Source organism: Saccopteryx leptura, chromosome 4 (genome assembly GCF_036850995.1).
Source record: "Saccopteryx leptura isolate mSacLep1 chromosome 4, mSacLep1_pri_phased_curated, whole genome shotgun sequence".
NCBI lineage: Eukaryota > Metazoa > Chordata > Mammalia > Chiroptera > Emballonuridae > Saccopteryx > Saccopteryx leptura.
Genome location: NC_089506.1, coordinates 191,454,720 through 191,475,643, shown reverse-complemented (window position 1 = coordinate 191,475,643; position 20,924 = coordinate 191,454,720). Strand labels below are relative to the sequence as shown.

Below are 20,924 nucleotides of genomic sequence, written 5' to 3'. Positions count from 1 at the left end.
CGGACCAGTACCAAATGGCCCACAGACCAGTACCGATCCATGGCCCGGGGGTTGGGGACCACTGCCTTACTCCACAGTAGGCACAGGAAAGCATCCTTTCATTTGCCGTATAATTACTTCCCAGTTTGGAGGTTTGGGAAGAAAGTTTCAGACAGCAACCACCATCACCAGTCTACGTCATCTTCGTGATTCTTGTCTTCATACAAAGCCCCTGCCCATCTGCTTTCTCACTTGACCCTAAGGTGATGAAACTAATATAACATCTGCATTCTGTGGTGATTTCTATATTGGAGGGAAAGTTGTGGATAAATAGTAAGTAATAAGTACACAGAAACCCAAGCAAAGACAATTAATCACTCTAGGACTAACAAAAAATTAATACAGCAAAGGAAAAGATACTAAAGTACACCAGGGGCTCAGCTGTCCCTAGCACTTACAGGGTCATGATAAAGTTGACACTGAATACAGAGACAAAATTCTGGCAATAGAAGACAGTGTTTGCTACCAGGGTAGGAGAAGCACACATGTGAATGAAAGCTAGATTTTCATAATGGCGGTTCATAATAAGGCTAGTGAAAGCAGTTTAAAGAAATGAAACTGGTGTTTCTGGGAAGCAAGAAATGGTTGGGGAAGTAGGAAGAGCTAAGCCAAGAGACAGTTGGTTTTTGGTAACAAGCCTGTGTAACTATCTGACTCCTCTAACTACGTACAGATATACCTTCAGTGAAAATAAAATCATACAACTTGTCCTGGGCAGAGCCACGACCCACACCCCAGTGTTCTGACCTAGGGCCAGTGTCCTTCCCTCCCATTGACACCCTTGTTTCAGCCTCTGTCTTTCCAGACTTTAGACAATTCTCTCTGCATGCCATGCCTTCTCAGCTGTCATTTCTGAACCAGCCCTGTGTTACAATGTTTTTCTTTGGGCCCTAGAACCAGAAATGCAGATTCCTCCAAGCTCACAGCCTAGCCTTGGCCCTGTGCTAAGGCAGGCGAGTGTGTTCAGGTCATGGTCCAGGAAAACACACCATGAGATCTCCCCGTGATTCTTCCTGTGGCTGCACACCACCCTCTGAAACAGCGCGCCTGAAAACCCAGGGCGCCTCATTTAGATGATCCTCAATTCAGGCCTCATCAGGAGCTGATAAACCAGGAGACCTACGCTATGCTAAATAATGCACTAGCCTCCAAACTTTGATGTTATTAAGGATTAGTAAGAGAATAATAGTAAGAGCTGATATTTCCGAGTGATCGCTACATGGAAGGCAATACATTAAGCATTTTTCATGTATCATGTCACTTAATCCTTTCATCAACCCTGTGAGATAGATGTTCTTTGTTTGTTTGCTTACTTGTAGACAGATGCTCTTTCAACGGCTGCCTACTTCAGTGACGCAGAGTAGCACGTGCCCGCTGGCATCTCTGGAAAGCAGTCCACCTGAGACCCAGGGCAGGAAAACCACTAAAGCCCATGCTCATCACCTCTACAGGGCTTTGAAGCACAACCTGGGCCCAGATACAAGCCTGGGTCGGCCTCAAGTCTGGGCAATGACTTGCAGTATGGACTCTGAGCAAGTGATTTTCTTTTCTAATCCTCACTTTTCTTCTAGGAAACTGGATTGAATCAAAGGTCACACCTCAGCTAAGGACCGGAACCAGGGAGATAAGGCCAATGCATGAAGCAGGCTGGTAGAAGACAAAGGGGAGTGGTGGAGACAGTGGCAAACCAAAGTGTTTATGCCCTGGTTACACGTTTCAGGTTTATTTAAAAATTAAAGGAACACATCTGCGGCTGCCAGCTTGAATCTCTCCTATTCCTTCCAGTTCAACACTCTCTAAGTCAAATAGATTTAGAGGCCGTGCCACAGGTTTGCTGCAATGGCATCATTTTAGACATTCCATGTGTCCTCTGATTTAGTGTCAAATAATTTTTCTGGAAATTATATTTTTTATACACTACAACCTGGGCCTAACAGGCTAACAGTGGGAAGGCTCACACAGGATGAGAAGACACTCCCAAAGTGCGCAGGGCACGCAGCCTGTGTGGACGGACTGAGCCGGCCGAAGCAGAAGCCAGGAGATGGCACCTGGGCAGAAGGGACCTACTGCACTGTAAGTTTTCTGAGTGAGTGATCCTGAGAGGCCAGTTCTTACGGGGGGCTTTGGTCCATCTGACCAACACAGAAGTTACCCATAAAAACTAAGTGCAGCCAGGAGGAAAGGTCTCTTAGGGATGGGACAGCCAAACAATTCGGTGCGAAGCTGAGAGTCAGGACAGCAAAGCTGGAATAACAAGGGCCAGGTGTTGTCAAAAGGCAGTCAACCCTGCTGGGCTGCTACCTCAGTAACTGCACTCTCACAGAATCACCAATTCTCTAAGTCTTTGGGGCAACCTCGTGCAACCCTACTCATTTCACAGATCTAGACTGAAGACTTATAAAGGGTGGGGGCCATGACAGAAGTAAAAACCACTGCCACAGACAAGCTTGCAGATCATGAATCCATGAATCCAGTGCTCCAGGAGTTCCTGGCTGCTTTGCAGCCGAGCCCGTGAACCCTGAGACACTCCAGACTACCGCTGGGGGCTCAGTAGTCCCAGGATGCAGCAGGCCCAACCTGGGGAAAGCCAATCACTTACTCCTACCTTTGCTTCCTGACCTGAAGTCAGCTCTCTTTCGAGCAGGGGCACCATCATGATCCTACAGTAACACGGGGATTTCCCACCCACCTTTCTGAACAGACATCACAGTACTTCATCAAGAAAAAATTTTTTCAGGTTAAGTAAATTATATCTGTGATCCTCAAACTTGGAACTGCACCAAAGAACTCCGTGACCTAGCAGGAAAGAATGTTTTAAATAGGCTGCTGAGTTGTTTTTCCAGGCTAAAACTTCTGTGAATAAATGCCAAGTGTGGAAATCCAATGTTTCATCTATGACCAAAACGAGCACAAATGAAATAACAAGTGTCCCTCTAGGTTTAGAAGGGTGACCCTTCTGTGCAGCGAGGCATGGGTTCCCCTCGGCCTCTTGCCTGGAGCGTAAGTTACCTGTTATCATCCTGTAGTAGGTTTTGCTGCCGTAACAAATTACCACACACTTAGCAGCTTAAAACAACACCCATTGCATCATCTCCCAGATCTGTAGGTCAGAGGCCAACTCGGTCTCACTGGCTAAAGTTAGCGGTAGGAGAGCTGCATTCCCTACTGGAAGTGCTGGGGAAAATTCCCTTCCCAGATCATTCCAGCTGTTGTACAATCTAATTCCTTGTAGTTAGAGACCCAGGGTCCCATACGCATGCATGCTGGCCGTCAGCCAGGGGCCACTCTTAGCTCCTTGGGGTCTCTTCCCAGTCCTCGTGCAAGGGCCCCTGCATCTCAGAGCCAGCAGCAGCATGTTGACTCCTCCTCACAGCTGCATGCTCTCTGTCACATCTCCCCTCTGCCTGCAGCCAGAAAAGGTTCTCTGCTTTAAAGGGCCTGTGTGATTAAGAACATACATTGAGGTGAGGACATTCTGTTCAATAAATGGTGTTGGGAAAACTGGATAGATATGTGCAAAAAAATGAGACTGGACCACTTTCTTACTCCATACTCAAGGATAAACTCAAAATGGATTAAAGACTTAAATATTAGATACGAAACTAAAAAAAAAAATCCTAGAAGAAAACATAGGCAGTAAAATCTGAGACATTTCTCATTGCAGTATTTTTTCAGATATATCTCCTTGGGTGAGAAAAACCAAAGATAAATGGGACTAGATCAAACTAAAAAATTCTTGCACAGTGAGGAAAACCATCAGCAAAATGAGAACATACCCACTGAATGGGAGAACATATTTGCCAATACATCTGATAAGGGATTAATATATAAAATTTATAAAGAAATTATAAGACTCAACACCAAAAAAACACTCCAATTAAAAAATGGGCAAAGGGCCTGACCTGTGGTGGCGCAATGGATAAAGCGTTGACCTGGAAATGCTGAGGTCACCGGTTCAAAACCCTGGGCTTGCCTGGTCAAGGCACATATGGGAGTTGATGCTTCTAGCTCCTCCCCCCCTTCTCTTTCTCTGTTGCCCCCCCTCTCTCTGTTTCTCCCTCTCCTCTCTAAAATGAATAAATAAAAAATAAAATAAATAAATAAATAAAAATGGGCAAAGGACCTGAATAGGTACTTTTCTAAAGAAGACATACAGATGGCCAGGACACTGATAAAAAGATGCTCAATATCACTAATCATCAGAGTAATGCAAATTAAAACCACAATGAGCTTTTACCTCACACCTGGCAGAATGACTACCATCAATAAATCAACAAACAACAAGTGCTGGTGAGGATGTGGAAAAAAGGGAACCCTCCTGCACTGTAATGGGAATGCAGATTGGTGCAGTCACTGTGGAAAGCAGTATGGAGTTACTTCAAAAAGTTAAAAATGAAACTGCCTTTTGACCCAGTGATCCCACTTCTGGAAATATATCCTAAAAATCCTAAAACACTAATTTGAAAGAATATATATGCTCATATGTTCACTGCAGCATCATTTACAATACCCAAGATCTAGAAACAGCCCAAGTGCCCATCAGCAGATGAGTGGGTAAAAAAAGCTGTGGTATATTTACACAATGAAATACTACACAGCCATGAAAAAAGAAATCTTTTTTTTTTTTTGGTATTTTTCCAAAGCTGGAAACGGGGAGGCAGTCAGACAGACTTCCGCATGCGCCTGACCAGGATCCACCCGGCACGCCCACCAGGGGGCGATGCTCTGCCCATCTGGGGCGTTGCTCTGTTGCAACCAGAGCCATTTTAGCGCCTGAGGCAGAGGCCATAGAGCCATCCTCAGCGCCTGGGCCAACTTTGCTCCAATGGAGCCTTGGCTGCGGGAGGGGAAGAGAGAGACAGAGAGGAAGGAGAGGGGGAGGAGTGGAGAAGCAGATGGGCGCTTCTCCTGTGTGCCCTGGCCGGGAATCAAACCCGGGACTCCTGCATGCCAGGCTGATGCTCTACCACTGAGCAAACCGGCCAGGGCTAAAAAAAGAAATCTTATCTTTTGTGATAGCATGGATGAACCTGAAGATCATTATGCTAAGTGAAATAAACCAGTCAAAGAAAGACAAGTACCATATGGTTTCACTTATACGTGAAATCTAATGAACAAAATGAACTAACAAGCTTTAAAATAAAGACAGACTCATACATAGAGAGGAGGCTGACAGCTGTCAGGGTTGGGGTGAGGAAGGTGGAGGGATAGAGCAAAAAAGAGAAAACACCTCCTGGACACAGACAACAGGGTGGTGATGGCAGTGGTGGGAAGGAGTTAGAGGAGGGTAAGGGGTGATAAATGGTGATGGACAAGGACTTGACTCAGGGGTGTGAACATACAATACAGTGTACAGAGATGTGTTCTTAAAGTGGGCACCTGACCCCTGTATAATTACATTAACCAGTGTCACCCCAATAAATTCAATTAAAATAATAAAGAAATAGCCCTGGCCGGTTGGCTCAGCAGTAGAGCATCGGCCTGGTGTGTGGGGGATCCGGGTTCGATTCCCGGCCAGGGCACATAGGAGAAGCGCCCATTTGCTTCTCCACCCCCCCTTTCCTCTCTGTCTCTCTCTCCCCCTCCCGCAGCCAAGGCTCCATTGGAGCAAAGATGGCCCGGGCGCTGGGGATGGCTCCTTGGCCTCTGCCCCAGGTGCTAGAGTGGCTCTGGTCGCGGCAGAGCAACGCCCCGGAGGGGCAGAGCATCGCCCCCTGGTGGGCAGAGCTTCGCCCTTGGTGGGCGTGCCGGGTGGATCCCAGTCGGGCGCATGCGGGAGTCTGTCTGACTGTCTCTCCCCGTTTCCAGCTTCAGAAAAATACAAAAATAATAATAATAATAAATAAATAAAGGACTGTGTGATTAGATTTGGCCCACCTGCATAATCCAGGCTACCTGCCCTATTTTAACGTCCTTAATTACATCTGCAAAGTCCCCTGTAGCATGTACAGATTCAACAGGCTAGTTGATACATTATTCTTCCTACCCTATCCCAGTTTACGTTTCTGAGCCACGGAAGAAACACCCATTAGCCCACCTGTGAACACAGATCAGAAATACTGTCTCTCAGACCACTGGCTCTAGGTGTATCATGACTGGATGTGGAAGTCTTTCTTTGTAAGTCCCTCCCACTGAATGCTCTACTCCTAAAACACTCACCTTTGCCCAAACAATGTTGACAAAATTGTGTTTCAGTCCAATGTAACACAGATCAAATACATTCACCTGCCTTGCAGCAGGAATATTCCATTTTCTGTTAGAGTAACAATCACTTGCAATCAGGTCCTTAATATGCATCACTAGCTCATTCAAAAAACATTTACTGAGGTCCTACTGGGTGCTAAGCACCTTTCTTGGGGTGGCGAGGCCTACAAAGAAAGGCTAAGCTACAAGGAAGTTCACAGTCAGGGTGGGACAGACACCCAGAGAAACACATTAATACACAGAGATATCATTAAATAAATCTGCCTGGAAGCGTAGGGAAAAACTTCACAGAGGAGGGGCCATCAGAGGTGGGACTTAAAGGATGAAGAAGCCTTTGGCAAGTGGATAAAGTGGAAGAGGTGTTCTAGGCGAAAAAGAATGACACCACTGGAAAAAACAGAGAGGAGGGAAACGGGGCTGTGTTGGGAGAACACCAAGGGCTTGGTAAGGCTGGGCTGCAGGGGAGGGGAGTGGCGGGACAGTAAAGCTGGCAAAGTTTGGCTCTCCGTCATGCCAACAAGCTTGGGTTTCAGCTTAGAGTAATGCATAACAAACAGAGGTTTTTAAAACATGAAGTCATACAAGGAGTCGTGCCTTTTAAAACAGAATTCAGACAGCCACAAAGAAGGTAGATCTCAAGAGGGTAGAGACTGGAGGGCAGGAAGGCAAGCTGGGCCATATAATAAATAGCTCAGGCTAGAGATGAAGGGCTGAAATAAGGCAGAGGCAGTGGTGGGTGAAGCGGGAATGAGATGGAGAGCAATCAAGAAGATACCAACACTGGGGCTCTGTGACAAGCCCCAGTGGTGCAGACTAGAGGGGTGTCAAGGACGACTGGAAGAACTTCAGATGGAAAGGCCAGGGCTGGTTTATATAAGGAAATTCTCAAAATCTGAGAACAAAGGAGAATGATCAAGTTTGTGGCAGGAGACAGAGTTCAGTTTTAGACGTGTTGGGTTTTTCTTAGCAGCAGTCACGGGCCTATACGGTATAGGGAGGTCCCATCCTGGAAAAAGGATCTCAAAGGGAACAGAAGACCTCAAGTCACGTCCCAGCATGAGTCAGGGAGTTGCATTCAAAAGGAAGTCCGCAGAAAACTAGCCACAGTTACATCAGAGAGCTGATCTCTTCATGGTTCCTCTTGCTGACTCCAAATAGGCTCATGAGATTGCAGACTCAGCTCATTAGGGTTCACAGTTCAGAACTGGACCAAAAATGGCTGACACTCATTCAGTTCTTTATTCAAAATACTTTATCCTTCATTCCAAATACCCTTATCAAGAGTTGCTCAGGGCTAGACACTGCACCAGGAACCTGAGGTTATAAGATAAATAAGGCACTCAATGTAGAATTTTTGAATGTCTACCAAATGCCAAGCCCTGAGAGGTGAAGCCCTGGGCTGACCTGTTACTCTAGGGCAGCGGTTCTCAACCTGTGGGTCGAGACCCCGGCGGGGGTCGAACAACCAAAACACAGGGGTCGCCTAAAGCCATCGGAATTTGGCTTTAGGCGACCCCTGTGTTTTGGTCGTGCGACCCACAGGTTGAGAACCGCTGCTCTAGGGGAAGTTGCCCTGAATATTGCTCAGAGAAGAAACCACACAGTTCATGCCTGTTTCTGAAGAATTATGGAAAATGGGAGGGAAAAATATGTGTCAGTCAAGACACATCCAAGAAAAACCAAACAGAGAAGGCATTTGCTTCCAGCCCAAAAGGTGAGAGGGGACATATGAGAGAAGAGTAAGACACAATAACACACAACAATTGCATTGTGGTCTGGCCCCAGAGACCATGCAGCCAAAACCTCAAAGAACCACTGTTAGAAGGTCAGCATTTCTGCCATGTTCCCAAGCAAGCTCCCAGAATCTCAAAACAGCTTATCATAGCTCCATTATGCATGACTTGATCTAAATCTTTGGAACATGAGCTAAACTTGAGATTGTGTCCTAAAACTCCATCACCCAGGTCTTTGGTTTTATTTAAATGTGCTTCTTTTGAGCCTGGAAATATATAAACTTTCTTTTCTCATTCTCTTTTGGGAACTTTTCACCACCTAATTTATTTTGTATTTAACAGACCTCCTGAGCCTTGGCCAGTGTAAAACCCTGTGCTAGGCACTGGGGTAACTGGCTAAAAGCTGAGTGAGGAACTTAGGGCCCATCTGCCACCAGGAATGTCGACATAAAACAAATGTATGGAAGCAGAGGGCAACATGCTAACTGGAGGCTAATGATAGGTCTCCACTTCCTGGCTACATGTTACAGCAGTGTTCGGAATATACTTGTATATGCATGATTCATAAATCAAAAGCTTTCCAGTTCTAGGGCAGCATCAGAAATGCTTTCACAGGAAAGGCTCTACTTTAAAAAGACCTCAAATATGTAAATGCACGTTCTCAGCTTCCTTAAGACAGTCTTTTATTCACTAGGAAGAGGTTTTTTTTAACCTCTTGTATTTTGAAATATAAGTACAGACAACTACGTAAAACAATAATGTACACTTGATAAATGATCATAAACCACCGCCCAGGCCAATAAACAGGCTGATGGCAGCACCTCCGAAGCTCCCTTTGCACACCTTCCCAATCACTAACCGCCTCTGCACCCAATGATCATCTTTTATCTGGACTTTTATGGTAATCATTCTTTTTATTCTTTTTTACAGTTTTGCCATCTAAGCAGCACACCTTAATACTAGCTGAGCTTTGCTTGCTTTTTATTTTTTATTTTATTTATTTTTTACAAAGACAGAGAGTGAGTCAGAGAGAGGGACAGACAGGGACAGACAGACAGGAGCAGAGAGAGATGAGAAGCATCAATCATTAGTTTTTCATTGCGCGTTGCAACACCTTAGTTGTTCATTGATTGCTTTCTCATATGTGTCCCGACCGCGGGCCTTCAGCAGACCGAGTAACCCCTTGCTCGAGCCAGCGACCCTGGGTCCAAGCTGGTGGGATTTTTGCTCAAATCAGATGAGCCCGCGCTCAAGCTGGCGACCTTGGGGTCTCGAACCTGGGTCCTCTGCATCCCAGTCCGACGCTCTATCCACTGCATCAGCGCCTGCTCAGGCTTGCTTGCTTTTTAAACCTAATATAAATGGATGCATGCAAAAGGTATCCTTTTGGGTCTGCTTTTTTGGTAAGATTGATGCATACTATTGAGTTAACTATAATTTATTCATTTTCATTGTTGTATAATATCTCAATGAAAGGCTATATCATAATTTATTTATCCCTCTATTATCGATGGACTTTAAAATTGTTTCCAGTTTGATGCTGTTACAAAATATGATCATGGCCCTGGCCGGGTAGCTTAGTTGGTTAAAGCATCATCACAACATGCTGAGGTTGTGGGTTCGACCCCTGGTTGGGACAAAAACAAGACTCAACCAATGACAGCATTAATAGGTAGAGCAGTGGTGGATGTTTCTCTCTCTCTCTCTCCCTTCCTCTCTCTCTAAAAATCAATAAACAAAATATGATTATGAATATTCTTGGTGCATGTGTATGAAGTTCTGTTGGGTATATAGCTAGCTGTGGTTATTAAGTGTGTACACCTTCTATTTTAGGATAATACCACTGTTCCACTGCAGCTGAGCCAGTGTACAGCACCAACAGTAGTGCCTGAGTATCTTCATGCTTCACATCCTTGCCAGTGCTAGGTATTGTCAGGTGTTTTTCATTTTTATTTCAGCCATCCTGATGGGCATATAGTAGATCTTATTGTAATTTTAATTTGCATTTCTCTGATTATTAATAAAGTTGCACACATTTTCGTATGTTCATAAGCCATTTGTTAATCCTCTTCTGCGAAATTCCTCCTGCCTTTTTTTTCTATTAGGTTGTCCTTTCTCTTTTCCCTATAAGGCTTTTACATATTCTGGATACAGGCTGTTTGATGGTTATGTGTGTTGTAAAAATCTTCTTCCCAGAAGAATTTCAAATGTCCAAATAAGTCAATTGGGGAAGAATCTCTGTACCTTTTTAAAGTTAGCAACCCGGCCCTGGCTGGTTTGCTCAGTGGTAGAGTGTCGGCCTGGCGTGCAGGAGTCCCGGGTTCGATTCCCAGCCAGGGCACACAGGAGAAGCGCCCATCTGCTCCTCCACCCCTCCATATCTCCTTCCTCTCTGTCTCTCTCTTCCCCTCCCGCAGCCAAGGCTCCATTGGAGCAAAGTTTGCCCAGGCGCTGAGGATGGCTCTGTGGCTCTGCCTCAGGTGCTAGAATGGCTCTGACTGCGGCAGAGTGACGCCCCAGATGGGCAGAGCATCGCCCCCTGGTGGGCATGCCAGGTGGATCCCGGTCGGGCACATGCGGGAGTCTGTCTGACTGCCTCCCCGTTTCCAACTTCGGAAAAATACAAAAAAATTAAAAATAAAAAAATAAAGTTAGCAACCCCAGGCCACACTTCCGCTTTAGAAGGAGATAAGGAGAGGGAAGTATACAATTTGAGATCAGACTCACCAGGTTCAAGCCTCAGAGCAGACACTTCTTAAGTTCTGTTAAGGCAACTCACTTAAGCTCCCTGAGTCTCAATATCCCCATTTGAAAACTGACCAGTCACCTACTGCATGATTGTTCTGTGGCTAGAAAAGGTTATGCTTTATAAACTACAAACAGCCCTAGCCAGGTAGCTCAGTCAGTTAGCATTGTCCCAGTACACCAAGGTTGCAAGTTTGATCCCCAGTCGGGCACATACATGAATCAACGAATGAATGCATACATAAGTGGAAAAAATCGATGTTTCTCTCTGTATCTCCTTTCCTCTCTCTCTAAAATCAATACATTAGCCTGACTGGGCGGTAGCACAGTGGATAGAGAGTCGGACTGGGATGAGGAGGACCCAAGTTCGAGACCCCAAGGTTGCCAGCTTGAGCACGGGCTCATCTGGTTTGAACAAAGTTCACCAGCTTGGACCCAAGGTCACCGGCTCGAGCAAGGGGTTACTCAGTCTGCTGCAGCCCCATGGTCAAGGCACATATGAGAAAGCAATCAATGAACAACTAAGGTGTCACAACAAAAAACTAATGATTGATGCTTCTCATCTCTCTCTGTTCCTGTCTGTCCATCCCTATCTATCCCTCTCTGACTCTGTCACTGTAAAAAAATAAATAAATAAAATCAATACATTAAAAAAACTTTAAGTAACTAACTAAATAAATAATCAACTACGGTGTTAGTTGTTTTAAATCAGAAGCCACAGGCCACACTAGCTTCCTGAACAGTCCAGACCAGCTTCCTGATGTGACCCACAGCACTCACAGCAGAGGCAACAGCAGCAACCTTTCAGATCCCAGTCCTCTCTCTTGTTGTTAGGCGCCTGAGGATACCTTCATTCCCCATCCTTCTCCCTGAACAGTACTGCCCACAGCTGAAAACAGGGCTCCTCCCTGCATGCCTGGGCAGGAAAACAGGAAACAACCTCCACCTTGCCAAGAGGTGGGGCTGATAAGTTCCCTTTCCTAGGTGGGCATCTCTCCAGGCCATCAAGCCTCTGGATGCAGGCGAAGCACTGGCCCCCAGCCCACTGCACCTCTGCACCAGCCTGCGCCCTGTGCCCCGCCCAGGTCTCCTCCACACTCTGTTCCAAGGTAGTGGAGTAAGTGCGCCAATGGATGGGGAGCATAAACAGACCCAATTAGTGCCGTGCAGGCAAGGAACCCTTTCAGTGCCCAGATGGCATTAGGGACCTGCACTCCCGGGCCATGCAGCCACTCCTCATCCCTTCCTGAGGTGCAGCAGCACCCTCTCCTGAGCCCCATGTCACTAGTACCTGGGCTCCCTTCTACACAGAGGGGGCATTTGGAAACTTTTCAAGCCAGCACTTGAAAGCTCAGAAGAAATGCACCTCCTTATTCCACAGTGTGAAAGCCTGCTGACTGGAGTTTTATGAGCTAAAATATTTGAGAGCTGGAAGGACCTTCAGAAATCTTTCCCAGCCTCCTTATTCTGAAACGAGAAATCCAGTAGCAGAGACAGATTTTCTCCCGGGGTGGGCTCTCATATTGCTCTGCACTCAACCTAAAATCCTTTCTGCCCTGTTGCAAACTCCAGCACCTGTACACGGCAACTGCCACCAGCCACATCCAAGTGCCTGAGACACTGGGCCAGCCACTCCCTTCCTGGTAATATCTTCTAGCTTAGAAAGGCAGAAGCTCTGGAACAGCCAAGGCCATGTTTTAGAAATGCTTATAAAGTATTCTAAACTTAAAAAAAAAAAATTCAAATAATTGACCTTCAGCCCAAATTCTGTTTCTAGACTCTGCAAGCTTTCTCCTAAGTGGGTTCTCCAGTCTTGCTCTCAGGAGTTGGGCAGGGGCTTTCATGGCATCCTGCATGCACAGGCGTGGCACACAGGGCAGAAACTTTGCAAGAATTAATCAGTGGAGAAATCAAAGGAGATGGGGAGAATCTCCAAAATGTACAAAGGAAAAGTACTCTGCAAGAGAGGCCCTGCCTTACTACCCAGGCTCCCTGTAGATCCTCCAACTGGTTCATGTTCACACATTAGCAAACAGGCTTCACTGGCTGCCTCATGCAAGGCCCGGAGACCCAGACCCTGACCCCAACAGCTTCCCAGTCTGGAGGGGAAGCCAAGATGTGGGCTTGCTTGGATGAATGGGAGAGACATATAGCAGCTAAGGGCCCCTGCTCACTTGAATACAAGACCTAGCGGGAACCAGACGGCGGGGGCTGTCTAGTGGAGAAGACAGTGTAAATTCAAGCCTGAAAAGGACAGGGACAGGAAACCCTGATGGTGCAGAAAGAGGTTTTGGATAAAAGGGAGCTATAGAAGCAGTGTGGGGCTTTAGAGACAACCCATCTGTCACCAGGTTATTTGGGGGGCAGGGAGGATGGGATAACAACAATGCAGACAACAAATAATAAGGGCAGGAACAGTGAGAAGCAAAGGAACAAGAAATGTCACAGAATAGAATGTGACTGTGAGGGCAAGAGGGAAGGAGAACTCAGAACTAACTGACGCCAGGGAGATAATGGGGACTGGACACAGGTATTCAGCAGGGGCAAATATTCAATGGGAAGTGGTCACTCAGGCTAGGAAGTCAGGAGGGAGATGTGGGGAACCGGCGTCATGGAGGTGAGAACAGAAACCATCAGATGGTGGTGAAGGCAGAGAAAGTGGACAGGAGGTAAAAGAGAAGTGGGTGAGGACAGCACCTTGGGGACCCCAACCATTAGTGGGAGGAGGGAGGCAACCACCCTGAGGGGACCACGTAATAACACAGGGGTGGGGATCTGTGTAAGGCCAGACTCTGGGACTGGTTTTCTTGGTTCTGAGACCCAGCTCTGCCACTTACTTCAGGACTTTGAGCTAGTGATTAACCCCTTGGGAGCCTCAATTTCCTCATCTGTAAAACAGGGATTATAATTTGTAAATTTGTTGCAAGAATTGAAAGGGGTGGCCTGTGTAAAGCCTTTACAATGGCACACAGTAAGTGTGGTAAATGGTGGCTATTATCATTAGTATGAGTGAGAGGAAAGCAGAAGAGTACAAACCATGGCCCAAAGAAAGTTGTTAGCATCCTTTCTACATTTTAGGTACCAATTAAGGGAGCAAGGAGGAGATGGGGTATCTTTTATATAGAAAGCTGTTCCAGTCCATTCAGAGTTGAGAACAGTTGATCCCTCTAGCCAACCCTTAAATTTTTTAGCTAATGAATCGAAGGCTGAGCATCTGCTGAGATCATGAACAAGATGGCAGAAACTCTCCAACTTAAACATGGAAAAGAGGACTTTGCTGCCTGATTTTAAAGCCCTGGCTTCTCTCTTTACTCACTGGGTGACCTTGGACAATCATTTATCTTTTCTCAGCTGGAGTTATTAACATAGGATAATGGATAGAAATCACTGAACATATTCCTAGTACCCAGCAGACCCTCAATAAATATTTGTTTCTGTCTCTTTTTCTCTAAAACCCAAATCTCCTGGCTCTTCCAACCACATAATTCATTAGGATCCAATACTCTGCAGTGGGCTCCACCCAATGAGACTGTCACTCTCTAAGGGCTCCTCTGTGTTTCCAGAGCTCAGGCCTCTCCCTTCTGATCCCAGCATTCACCTGCCACAGAGCAGAGCTGCTCAAATTTCATTGTGCACAGGACCCCCCGGGGCTGTGGCCAAAATCAGGCTCTGATTCAGCAGGTCCTGCACTGGTAAGGACTCCAGTGACGCTGGTGCTGCAGGTCCTCTGTCCTCTATGTAGAGGTGCCCCGCGGTGACTGGCCCACCTCCCTGCTGACTCATGAGCTCTTCTGGAGCTGGTCTCTTTATCTTACACATCTCTGTGATCCCTCCATAGTATGTGCTCACTAAACGGATGTTGAAAAAAATAAACCACAGAGAAAACTATTTTCCAGCTAAGTAAATACAAACAAGGCATTTTGTTTGTCTTTGAGCTGTAGATCTCCTAGTTCATTTCAGAATCGCCCTCTGGAATTGGCTATGTGAGGACAGTGTAGTGGAAGGGGCCTGAGACCTGGAACCCAGAATCCTGGGTTTGAATTCCGAACCTTTCACTCACCAACTGCTGGCCCTGGGTAAGTTACCAAGCTCTCATCCCTAAAGTGAGGGAGATAATATCTAACAACCATGTAGCCCAATGATGGCTAAAACATGCTTTATACACTGTAAAGTGCTCCAGGTAAGGGATTATTATAGATTATTTTGAAGGCAAGAACAACTTTTCATTTCCTTAGTGCCTGAAGTTTGCTGTGATAGACTGGATAGGGACACACCAGGGGTCTAGTTGGAGATGGGAGCTATGGCAGGTGGGTCTGGGGTCCCCACTCCAGTAGGGACAGTGACCATGTGAAATGTGAGAATGATGCCAGGAGAGCTGAGAAGGGAAGGCTTCCTGGAAGAGGATGGTAGAAGTGAGGAAACAAGGATCGTCTGTGGACATTGGCCTGACCAGAAGGAAGGCAGAGAAATCAGTGTCCTCTGATGGGCATGGGGCAGGCTCCTGACTGAGAGTGTAGAGGGCAAGGACTGGGAGGAAACTGGAGGGAAAAACATCAAGTAACTACAGTTATCCTCTGTAGCCCAGAGCTGAGTAACCCACCCAGGCCAGGGCTTCCCTGCTGAAGCTAACTAGTCATTTTCTACCCTCAACTATAGCCAACCCACCACTAACACAAGCCTCAGGCATCTGGGGACACAGGCAAGAATAAGATACAGTCCAGCCTCAGGAAGCTCATAGTTTACAGAAGGCAACACAGAAATGGTGAGAATATGAGGCAGTAGGTAGGAATGGCCAATTCTGCTCCTGTCTCCACCTCAGCAAATTTGTGTCATCCACACTCACCTCCAGATGTTTCCTGAAGCCATTCCCCATTCCTGGAATGCCTCAGCCCCTCCCCTCCACCCAGCAAATGTTAACTCATGCTAAAAGCCCCCCCCCTCCCCCCCCCCCCCCCCCGCAGCCTGTATGTTATGCACACACTCACTTGAGGCAATTAACACCTGACCTAGTAACACTTCTGTCCCTCTACTGAACAGTTCATCACAACCTGCACTATTACTTATACTGTATTTCTTATCTCTTATCTCCCCAGTTAGATCATAGCAATAATCACTGGAATAGTGCTCCACAGTTGATAAAATTACTTCACACATATTATTTAAATTAATGCCCATAATAACCCTGTGAGGTAACTGTTCTCTTCATTTTACAATGAAGAAACAGGAGCTAAGAAAGGTTAGACAACTTGCCTGAGGCCACACAGCCTATCCACATGCCCAGCCATAAAACTCAAACCTCTTCTAGCTCCAATGCCAGTGCTCTGCCCAATAGTCAGAGGCAACTTTAAGGCTGGGACCACTTCCAGCTGTGTGACCTTCAGCAGGTTACTTAATCTCTCTGGGCCTCAATTTCCTCCTGGAAAATGTGGCTGATACCCACCTCATAGGTCCTTGTCAAGATAAAAAAAGATAGTACTTTGAACAGTGCCAAACACTAATTAGTTACAATTATCACTATACCTTGACTGATTCTCATGGTCTCTTAACTCATTAAAAATTTTTTTCTAACTTATTTTTATATCTCATAATACATTGATAGGTAGTCATTAAACAAAATAAATTTTTGCAGACTGACTAATGTTAAATTTTAGGATTGTCCTTTTTTTTTTTCCACTCTCCTACCCTCCCCCCCAATAGTTTCAACAGTAGAAAAACTCCCTTTTCCCGCTCTGGACTACCTCTTCACTCCCATACTACCCCCAACATCAGTTCAATTTAGTCAATTACAAGTGTTCCACAGAATAATCTAGACTCTCCTTGTTGGGCTGTCTCTGGATGGCAAGGGGACATGCCAGTCATGGGTGGAAACTTTCACAAACCTAATTTCCATCACTATAATGGATCAAAGTTTTATTGCTTCTTTTTTTACTTATTTGAAACTAGAAGGAATGGGTTATTATAAAATAACAGCTATTTATTTTCTTTTTCAGTCTTAAAAAAGAAGAATATTCACACTGTTTCCTGGGGCAAGAAGCCCCATGTGACCAGGCAGCTTAGTTGAGGCAGACACACCCACTGCAGCTGGGAAGGAAAGCTTCCTTCTTTTCAACAGTCCAGTTACAAAGTCAGAGAATGAGCCTCGAACCCTGGGAGGCAGAAGTGAATGGCCATCTCTCCTATCCTGCCAAGGGGGTACGATGACCCTGGGAGGGGACATCCTTACTTTACATCACCCAGACACACCTGTAGTGGCCAGAGATGGCTGGAAAGAGAAGAGGATGAAGTCCCTGAGGTGTAAGGCTTTATTCTTTGCAAGATTCCATTTATAGAACACTCAGGTCCTTACAATCTTTTCTATCTAAAAGTTTGGAGGGAACACAGAACAGAGCAGGGGAACCAGCCTCTGGCAGTGGAGGCCCAGCTGGATCTTCAAAGGTTCCACTCTGAGAGGAGGAATGAAGAACCAATCTGTCCATACAACTTTGGCACTGGGATTAAAAGAAGTGCTGCACCCTTTGAAATGGATTTTGCATACAAACGAGCTGTTGAACACTATAAACATGTCAGCTTGATTCAGTCAAATCAATACACCAGACATTAAAACTGAGGTAAAAATGGATTGTGGCTTTTTGTTGATGACACAGAGGAATTTTGGCCCCCAGCCCTGGTCAGGCTGGACAATTAGGGCAGTCTGCCTATTAGCTGTCAGACACATCCTGGGGATGAAATCAAAACCCCAAGTCAGGACTCTGGGCATCACTTAGTAGCTAACTCATCCTACCAGCACTGGGCTGTCCGGCTAAGAACCTCCATTCTTGCCTCTGGCCGCCCCCTCCTCCAACGCCCAGTTATTTTCCAAACTCGGCCACACTTCGCATTTGCTACATTCCTTCTCACCGCGCAGACCCCTACGGCCCAGCCTCCGAGGGCCGACAGCTGGGGCGGGTGTGAGCTAAGCAAGAGGCACGAGGAAGGGAGTACTAGGGGATGGGGGGAATGTCAATGTAACTGAGAAACGATCAAGAAAGGGCTCCTGACCTTTCACATCCCCCAACCCAGCGCCCACCCTTCTCTGACACACTTGCGTCTCGAAGTGGCTCCTCAACGCACTCTCCCTGTCTAGGGGCACTCCTTCCATTCGGCCGCTTTTCGGTTCTTCCCCCGTCACTGTCCCTGTGACCCCCGCACAGCTCCGCCGGGACCGGGTCCCCTCAGCTGCACCGTACGGATCCTGCTAGCTCCTCGGAGCCGCCCTGCTCTTTCCCCCAGGCCAGCTGGGATGCCCGGGTCCCCGACCTCCCGGGTCGCCTAGACCTGCGCACGCGATGCCCCCTCTCCCGTCCCCATTACCCAGTCCTTCTTTTGGCATGCAAGACCCCTACTCCCTTCGAAGCCCCTCCAGCACACTGCGTCTCTCGGGATGCCCCAGCCACGCAAGCCCCGGGGTCCCTTGGTCCTCACCTGAGTCCTCTCGAAGCTCTCCCGCTCCGCCGCCTCCACCCCCGCGCCGACCCCGCGCCGGCTCAGCACTTTGGGCAGGGGGTTGGGCACCTGCTTCATAGAACTGGCCATCCGGTCCATGTCGCCGTGCGGAGCCGAGTCAGGGGGCCCTCCGCTGCCCCGGGATCCCCAAGGCGCCGTCCGCCCCGCCCGACCCGCTGGGATCCGGCGCTAACGGGACGGCTCCCGCCTCTCATTGGCTAGCAGTGCTGCTACTCTCCGAGGCCCTGCCCCTCCCAGAGGCTTCCCCGCCCGCCCCCGGCCCCTCCGAAGCCCCCGGTGCGCCCCGCCCGATCGAGCCCTCCGGCCGCGAGGCGCACGCTGACAGGCCTGGAGGCCTGTCCATCATTGGGCCCCACCGCCCCCGGCGGGGGCGGGGCGAGGACGGCCCTGACCTGCCCTCCCCCACCCCTCCCCCGACGCTCGTGCACCGCCCCCCAATGCTCCCTCCCAAGCCCCAGTCCCTGCCCCTTTCCGACGAGCCGCTCTCTCCTTTAGCTCCCGTCGCTTCGAGGTCTCCGCGTAGTAGGCGGGGGTCACCCTGGCCGGGAGTCGGGCCTCCCGCAGGGACTTCGGGCCCGCCTGGGAATACCCTGTTTACTTCTTTCGGGCCGGGGACCTGAGAGCGCGGGATGGATGGACTTGGCGGCTGGAGCTCGGGGAAGCGCTGCCCCCAGGCCGGGTTCCCTCAGGATGGGTCAGTATATGCCAGATGTGGCCGCCATGGGTGGCAGCCCCCGCCCAGTTCCTCGGCTTCCTCCCGTATGCTGACCCTGACCTGAATCCCTGCCAATCCCCTTTGTAATGATCACAGCCCGGAAGCGCTGGGTTGGTTCAGTGAGAACCTCCCGCACCTTCTTTCCAAATCTCTGGTTCACTGGACCCGGCCAGAACGTATTTGTTGGTAGAAACCCCTGTGGACACTTTCTGTTTTTCCTTGTTTCTGGGCCACCCCTCCCATCCTGCTCAGACATGAGTCAAGGTACCGACAGGCTGAGGGAAGTGTGATGCTTTAACGAAGATGCTGAAGAAAGTTTTCCCGTACATTTTGGGGTTTTTTTTTGGGGGGGGGGAGCTTTGAAACTCAAGGAAAGGCATTAAAATGTTTTACCTGAGACCTTTTGATAAAAATCCACACATTCGGTCGAAAAGTGAAAGAGTGGGTGGGCCTTCGCAGGCATGAGGGAGCCGCTGAAGGCTCTTGCTCAGACCTGTGCTTTGCCGGGCTGACTTTGTGTGGATGGGATCTTGGCAGAAGAGGGAAAGGAAGGAACCGATGGCGAGACTACAGCATTAGGTGAGAGACTGAGGGCCTGCACTAGAATGGAGCGGAGAAAGTTCTGTCCTGAGGAGGTTAGTGAATAGGCTTAGGACAAAGGGAATGCTGGGAGGGGAGAGGCAGTGGTGGGGCCAGAATTTCTTTGAGGATGGATTTAATGGTGGCTATGCGGTAGAGGAAAATTGCCTTGAGGCTACGTTTGCATTGCAAGCACACTGGTTTCACCTTTTCTTAAATTGTGTTTACTTAGGAGGCTTTGTGTCTGGACATGTGGAGATGACACTGAGTAGGGGAGCACACAGTAGGGGTGCTGTTTGACAAAAAAGAGATGACTGCAGTTCTAAGCAGAGCAATGTCAACATAGGCTTGGCCAATAAGCAGGAAATGGGTGGAAACAGAGAAGCCTGGGGAGGAAGAATTGAAGAAATAGAAGGAGCAACAAGGCCAAGGTGATAGGACTCAGGGAGGTGTTATCAATAAATTGTGTCCTGTTGGGAAACAAAGACAATAGATGAGGATTGTGTTTGGGGGTATCTGGGGGTATTTGGGGGTTGGGGAGATGTTATCAGTCAGCACTACAGAAGGAAAGGGATTGTACCCTGGAAAGGCAATTGAGAATTGAAGGAAGAACCCGTACAAAGGGGTGACCTGGATTAAGCAGATCAACCAAGGAGGGTGAAGCACTCAGGGATTATAACAGTGGGAAGCTGTCCCCAGCCCATACCTGAAGGGACAAGGCAGGGGAGCTGTACTGGAACCATTTGGAAGCTCTAGTCATAGGAGAGGAGGCACCTGTAAAAACTTTGGCCTTAGATAGAACACTAGTCATTGGGAGATCCCACTCTCTCTCCCATCCTCTGATTTCCTTCTAGTGCCTCCTCCCACTGGCCAAACACAGCTGGAAGCTCCCACAAGGGTGATACCTCAGAACTGCCACCTCCCCCCTCCTTCCAGTCATGGAGCAGAGTGGATGGGAGGAGGGGTGCATCTTCCAGCAGAAGAGGCTCGCAAGAATATACCTACGAGGAAAATAGACAAGATTCATAATAATATTGCCTCTGTGTGCCAATTCTTAGTCCTGTACCCACCTCACATTCTGAACCCAGCTAGAGAGTGATTTCTGACCCTTTGCCCAGAGTTTATGGCTTCAGTAAACAAGCACCCTTTAAACAGGGATTAAGGGATCAGCCTACTTCTTATTAGAATAAACCAGAATAGGAATTAGGAATTTGTGGTTTGGATGCACCCTGTGTAAAAGACTCAATTGAGTTACCTTCCTCTGTGAAATTCAGTGAGTTAAAAATAAGGATTTTCCACTTGCCCCAGCAGCAAAACCGTTTGCCAAGGGTTGAGAGAAACCATCAACCAGGATATAAATTACAGGACGCCACTAGCTTGCTTTAGCTCTTATGATCTCTCTCAGT

General features: G+C 47.7%; 1 protein-coding gene across 1 annotated transcript in view; it reads right to left on the bottom strand.

Annotated features, from left to right (window-relative positions):
- HIP1 (huntingtin interacting protein 1) overlaps positions 1-18,429 on the bottom strand; it is a 162,204-nt gene extending 143,775 nt beyond the window's left edge. Inside the window, exon 1 of the mRNA XM_066382359.1 lies at positions 18,183-18,429. Coding sequence (XP_066238456.1) covers positions 18,183-18,302 — 120 coding nt within the window. The 5' untranslated portion in view covers positions 18,303-18,429. The remainder of the gene's footprint in view (positions 1-18,182) is intronic.
- Between the last annotated feature and the right edge of the window lie 2,495 nt (positions 18,430-20,924).